The sequence below is a fragment of the Cervus canadensis genome, chromosome 3 (genome assembly GCF_019320065.1).
Source record: "Cervus canadensis isolate Bull #8, Minnesota chromosome 3, ASM1932006v1, whole genome shotgun sequence".
NCBI lineage: Eukaryota > Metazoa > Chordata > Mammalia > Artiodactyla > Cervidae > Cervus > Cervus canadensis.
The window spans coordinates 29,732,917-29,739,762 of NC_057388.1; the positions used below are offsets into that span (position 1 = coordinate 29,732,917).

The 6,846-nt window shown below is 35.5% G+C and overlaps 1 protein-coding gene and 1 non-coding gene across 3 annotated transcripts in view; one reads left to right on the plus strand and one right to left on the minus strand.

The window, feature by feature from the left end:
- Positions 1-5,361, plus strand: part of NUP42 (nucleoporin 42) — a 23,493-nt gene extending 18,132 nt beyond the window's left edge. For both annotated transcript variants that reach the window (XM_043462827.1, XM_043462828.1), the window contains 2 exons: positions 2,089-2,173; positions 2,814-5,361. In XM_043462827.1, the coding sequence (XP_043318762.1) occupies positions 2,089-2,173; positions 2,814-3,391 (663 nt within the window). In that variant the 3' untranslated portion in view covers positions 3,392-5,361. The remainder of the gene's footprint in view (positions 1-2,088; positions 2,174-2,813) is intronic.
- LOC122439024 lies at positions 4,940-5,044 on the minus strand. The gene has a single exon (XR_006268764.1). It is a non-coding gene; the product is annotated as a small nucleolar RNA U13 (small nucleolar RNA).
- Positions 5,362-6,846: the final 1,485 nt, after the last annotated feature.

Genomic DNA, 6,846 nt, shown 5'->3' on the forward strand with positions numbered 1-6,846 from the left:
ACTGAAATGTTGTGAAGTAATTAGCCTCCAACTAATAAAAAAATAAAAGAAAAATGATATGAATGCACATTTTAAAATTTATTTATTGACTGCACTGGGTCTTAGTTTTGGCACATGGTGTCTCCGTTTCAGCACGTAGACTCTCTGGTTGAGGCATGTGGGCTTAGTTGCCCTGTGGTGTGTGGGATCTTAGTTCCCCAACCGAGGATTGAACCTGCATCCTCTGCATTGGAAGGCAGATTCTTAACCACTGGACCACCAGGGAAGTCGCATGTAGACTAATACACACTTCGGTGACTAAAGGACACTTACCATAAGTTCCTGTCTTATACAGAAATGCTGTTAGGAGATATATACGCACTTGTCCCCAAAGATGCATGATACTACTGCAGCATATTCATTATCTCTGTTGATAAAGTTTATTTTTCTACCCCCATAAAATGTTCTTAAGAGCATTATTTTTAAATAAAATATTTACATTTAGAATTTAATATTTCCAGTTTCCTAGGTGATTTTTCTTTGTACTTTCTGAAAAAAGCTGTGAGAATAGTAGCTGCCTGTGAACTTAGTGAATGACTGAAAGTCCCAGTACCCTACTCGTTAAATATCTGCTTGTAAATGACTAGACTCTTGTGCAAGCTAGTTTCTGCCTTTCAGTTGTCATGCCATTTGAATTCAGTAGGACTTCTTGGAAGTATTTTTTCTCTAGATGAGAGGTGGCCCACCATCACCAATGCTAATGTGGAAGGGGTAACTGAGTTCAGAGAACTAGGGAGCTTCCTTCAAGGTTGGAAGTTCTGTGTTCTTTGACAGCTTCCAAGGGGCCCTTCTGTAGGTGAGAATCTTGAATAGCCCACCTTTGACTGCCTTACCATGCATCAATTCTTTATGTCCAATTATTCTTTTAATCCATATGGATATAATTTGTTTATCCACATTCCTTATATGATAATTTGTTTATCACACAAGCTGAGAGAGAGAAGCTAGCCCCCCCCCCCCAAAAAAAAGCTAAAAACTGTAAACTATATGATTCTGTTTATATGAAACTCTAGAAAAGACAAATCTCATTTCTAGTAATAAAAAGTGGATGAGTGGTTCCCTGGGACCAGAGGTTGGGAGAGGGTTGCCTTGAAATGGACGCATGAGAACTTTTATGGGTGATGGGAATATTCTAAATATTGATTGTAGTGATGGTTATAAACTTATGAAAACTCATTGAAAAATAAATTTTTCAATGGATGCATCTTATTTTATGTAAACTATTCCTCAATAAAGTTGAGTTTTAAAAAATGCTAGGGACTTCCCTGGTGGTCCAGTGGCCAAGACTGCATTCCCAATGCAGGCAGCTGGGGTTCTATACCTGGTTGAGGAGCTAGATCCCGTATGCTGTAACTAAAGGATCCTGAGTGCCACAACTGAGACCCAATGCAGCCAAATAAACTATTTTTTAAAAACAATGCCAATAGGGTTTTCAAATGAAAGAAAAAATATATGCTTGTATTAATGAGGAAGGACTTATTAGAGGTCAGAATTAAGTGAAAAGTTCATTGAAAAGGAGATTAAGATTTCAATAAGCAGAGATGAAAGATATTTCTACAGCAGAAAATAGCAAGAACATAAAATATTTTAAGGGAATAGGGAATGTTTAATAGAGTTTACTGGTAAGCTTTTAATAATGTAATTGTGAATTAACTTGGAGTCAAGCATTTGAGTAAGTCAACTGGGGTAGCCTCTAAAGATCCCTTACCTTGTATCTGGGTTTCTTGATTAATGCAGATCAACCTGTAGACACTGAAATCTAGAATTAAAAAGTATTTTTTTTATTTTAATATGTGTTCATTGAAGACATTTAGAAAATGTTTTAAAAGCATAAATAAAATTAAAAACACTCACAATTCATCAGCCAGACAATCACTCTGCACTCCCTGAGAAAGTCCCATTTTTTCTATGCATATTCGCTTGTGGGCATTTTTCTATGTTAAACAAAATGAAGACATTTTAGAGTGCACATTTGAAAAATTTAATTTGGCTAAAAGTATACAGAAAAAGTACTTGAGAATTATTCACTTGCCTACCTCTTTTTTATAGCTCTCCGATTTACAGGATGGAGTGAATCAAGCAGCACCTTCATTTGGTTTTGGCAATAGGCAAACAGTAACATTTGGGTCACCAGGTAAGTGACAGAGTCATGCAAGACTTGACTGATATAGAAAAATGGGATTTTATGGGTTTCAAATACAAAGCCTGAAGGTGTCTCTAGTGCCATTTTAAGTCACCCTTGCAAATTCTACCACCTTCCATAATAGAGCTTTAAAGAATTTGGCTCATCTAGCATTTGTGAAATGGTGTCCAGAATGGGCACGTTCTTTGAAAGACTCTGTGGCTCAGGTTTTAGATGTATATTTTAGGAATGGTTTTTCTAGAGTTTCATAGGACTACATAGCTATGGTAGCAGCACCTATGAGGACTTTCTTGTTTCTATACATAACAGCATAGTTTTGTCTTCAAGTGACAGCTCCAGTGAGAGGAGAGGACAAGCTGAAGTGAAGGTTCACTCCCTAATCCCTGAGATTTCTCAAGAGCTCCCTTCTTAATGTAAATTAGAGTGCAAATGAGATCAGTGTAGCAGAAAGACAGGCCAACAGAGTTTAGTGAGTTTGTCCTAACTTCTCATTTTCACTTTTCTTCCTTCCAGTAAGTTTCTCATCATCTAAACATGGCAGAAATAAGAACAAAAAAAGATGGGGACAAGGTAGTAATATAGCTACATTTTTTGACTAATAGTTTCTTTTTTCTTTTTCTGGTTTTTGTAGGTTTTCCAGTGAATAACAGCAGCAGCAGCAGCACTCAGAATTTTAGTTTTAAATCAAGCTCTGGATTTGCTACAGCCCCTTCTGGAAGTCCTCCTGTGTTTGGGAATACTCCAGCCTTTGGAGCTGTACCCGCTGCCAGTTCTGCCATCCCTGCTGCTACTCCGACTTTTGGCCTTAGGAAACCCGAAATCACATCTGCTGCTTCATTTTCATTTAAAACCCCTGCAGCTTCTGGTTTTGGATCATCTGGATTTTCAGGATTTTCGCCTTCTATGGCAGCAAGCCCTGTTGGATCTCCAGTGGCGCTAGCCTTTGGAAGTGGCAGTTCTGCAGCTGGTTTTGGTAGCTCAGGCTCACCGCCTCACACTGCTTTCTCTAAGTCATCCAGTGATGCCTTCGGAAACAGCAGTGTACCCACTTCTCTCTCTTTCTCACTTGGCAGCGCCACAACAGATAATGCATTATTCACACCCAAGGATCAACTAACAGCAGAAGAACTGGAACAATTTCAATCTAAGAAGTTTACTCTGGGAAAAATTCCATTAAAGCCACCACCTGTGGAACTTCTAAATATTTAAAAGGGCAACTTTAAATACAGAACAGCTTTTAAAATTGTTTTGAGTGGTTCATATGAAAGAGGAGGAATACACACACACACACGTGTATATGCATATATATGCATATATATTTATAAAAAGTATAAATTTTCAATAATAACATTAGGAGTTCTTAAATTTAACATTTTTTCCTTGACTCTAGCTATTTAAGTAAAACAACAAAAACTACTCAGCAACAGATTTTTTCTTTTTTTTTTACTGTAATGATGAATGGAACTGAAAAACCTGTCAGGGTGCACTGAATAAAGTACTTTTCTCATTCTGTATCACTTTATACTGTCTTACCATTTAAAATTTTACCTTTAAACTTTTTTTTTTTTTTTAAGGAAAGAGATAATTTCTAGAACAAGTAGGAAAAAAATGCTTAAGTGTTTAGTCTGCCTGCTGAATAAACATCAGCAGCATGGTGACTTTCTTTTGTGTTAAAGAAGATTCTCTTAAAGAGAGAAATATAATTTTTAAAGGGTAAAAGCTTTTACTTTTAGTAACTAAGAAGCATTTTTGCCTCATAACTTTTCCTCCTGTTTTGGCTATCTCATGAACCATTTGAGTTTTTGTCAACAATTTCATGCTAGTTTTTATCTTGGCCTAATTTTTACGTAATTCTATTTTTTCCTCACATTGTCTCATCAAGTGGATGGATTGTAAGAGGACTAGAAATTATGATCTCATGTAGATGAAGAGCATATGTGTATATATATATCCTTTGTAGATGCATAAGACATTTCTGGAAGAGTAAGAAACTTGCTAATAATGATTACCACTGGGAAAAGAATTGGTGTCCGAGTTAGGAGAAATACTTTGTGTACCATTTTGAACTGTTTGAATATTTTACCATGTACATGTGGTACTTTGTTTTTTTAATTAAAAGAAGATCACGAAAAATTAGGAAACTTTTTCCAATTAAACATTATTGGCAAGTTTATAATGTGTATGATCAAGCTAGTTTTTCAGGATGCATTTTTGAAAAGAATTTTTTTTAAACAAGTATTCAAGATGCATCTTCTCTAGGCTTTTTTCTTTTCAAGTAACAGAAGTAACTTTATAACTGGAAAAAGGCCATTGAAGAACAAGTCTAGGCTTTCTTCCACCTCCATTTACATTATTAAGGTATGCTTTTATTCCTTTTGGTGTATTTCTTAAAAACTTTTTATAAAATATGCTTATTATAACAACTTTGGAAACTTACAACAAGGAAATTAAAATTATCTGTAATCTCTCCCCCCCAAGAATAGTGTATATAGAGGGATGAGGATTCATCGGCTGTTTTTCTAGAGTTTCTATTAGAATTTTCAGATGTGTTTGGGTCTCTCTGTGTCCTCAGATTGAAGGAGTAGTATCTTATATATATGGTTGATCCAAACAGCCAGAGACGTCATTAGTTGAAGCATACGTGTCAAGAGTCCTGTGTTCCTTTTTCAAGCCTCAGAAAATATATAACTAGCACTGCGAGAACAGTTTCTTTACACAGATCAGGTGTTGAACTGATTTTTTTTTTTTTTTTTAAAACATCAGACGGGTAACGTGCCGGTGTCATAAAAAGGTTTGGAAGGAGGCACATGTCATGCAGCAGCGTGAACACCCAATCATCACGCTCATGAACTACAAAAGGATCTGAACTGATTCTTAAGTGAAAATCTTACCTATTAAAGATATATGCACCACATGATTTTAGCGTATATGCAAAGGATTTGGTCCTCAGGGGATCCAGATTCTCTGTTGTACTTTTTGAAGAACTTTATAACTCTTAAGTTTCGGAACCCCAGCACTCCAAATAAGAGGTGTATGTTTGAATTTTAGTATATGTGCTGCCAAAGCAAGCACGAGGTGTATGTTTGAAACCATCCTTGGTATAGAGATGATAAGTAGACCCTAAGTTCCTGTTTTGATTTCAAGTTCTTTATAAGGACTTTCCAATTTTTTTTTTTTTTCAACTTACAGTTGACTCCTAGAGTTCTCCTACCCTGATGGAACGAACCCTGCATAAAGGTAGATTAAGTTTCAAGACCCTAAAAAGGAGTGAAGGGAAGAGGCAACCGAAAGGTACAAGATTTAGATGTATTCAATGAGGCAAGAACCAGTTCTGACAGAGCTGGTCATATTGAAAGTACACTCCCAAATAGGCACAGACAGACCCATTTCACAGCTTCTATAACGGCTGCCCCTTTTCCCTAAGACTTAGAGGAAGGGACAGAATTGCATAAGGTTTTATTACAAGTAAAATGATCTAACTAGCTTGATTATTTGATCACAGAAAGAAGTATAACAGCTGAGAGCTAATTAGAAAGGGAGAGAGAAGCTGATATTAAAACTATTTAAAAAGTATAATATGGTTTAGCTACAGAGTATGTATTGTTCAAGTATTGTTCATAAGAGTAAAAAATCCAATCTGTTGTCCAACAACAGGAAATTGGTTAATCTGGTAGATTCATATATTGGAGTACAGCTTTTCTAAATGACCTGGGTTTCACTCTGTAGTCAATGGGCAAAAGCTTGTTATTTATTTATTATTATTTTATTATTATTACTCTAATTGCACTGACTGGGACACTCAGTACTGTGTTGAATAGTAGTGGTGAGAGGGGGCATCTTTGCCTTTTTACTGATCTTAAAGGAAAAACTTTCTTTCATGATTGAATATGATATTAGCTGTGGCCTTTTCATGTATGGCTTTTATTATGTTGGAGTAGTTTCCTTATTTTCCCCAGTTTGTTGAGTGTTTTTATCATGAAAAAGTTTTTACTTTGTCAAATGTTTTTTTATGCATCAGTTGAGATGATCATATGGGTTTTGTCCTCCATTTTGTTAATGTGTATTTATATTGATTGATTTTGTATGGTGAACCATCTTTGCATTCCAGATACAAATCCCACCTAATCATGTGTAAATACTTTTAATGTGCTGTTGAATTCAGTATACTAGTATTTTGTTGAGGATTTTTGTATCATTATTCATCAGGAATATTTGCCTACAGTTTTCTTGTGTCTTTTTTTTCTGGTTTTGGTATCAGAATAATGCTGGGTTCATACAGTGAGTTTGGGGATGTTCCCTCCTCTTCAGTTCTCTGAAAAGATTGGTATTAATTCTTTAATTGTTTGATAAAATCCTTCAGTGAAGTCATCCTGTCCTCGTTGGGCAGTGTTTGATTACTGCTTCAATCTCCTTACTGTAGGTCTGTTCAGATTCTTTACTACTTGATGATTTAGTTTTGGTAGTTTGTATGTTTCCAGGAATCAATCCATTTCTTCTAGGTTATCTAATTTGTTGATATTTAATTGTTCACAGTAATCTTTTATAAAAATCCATTTTTATTTCTGTGACATCAGTTATAATATCCATTCTTTTGAATCTAATTTAGTTATTCAAATCTTTTAGCTCTTTTTCTTAGTTAATGTAGCTAAGGATTTGCCAATTTT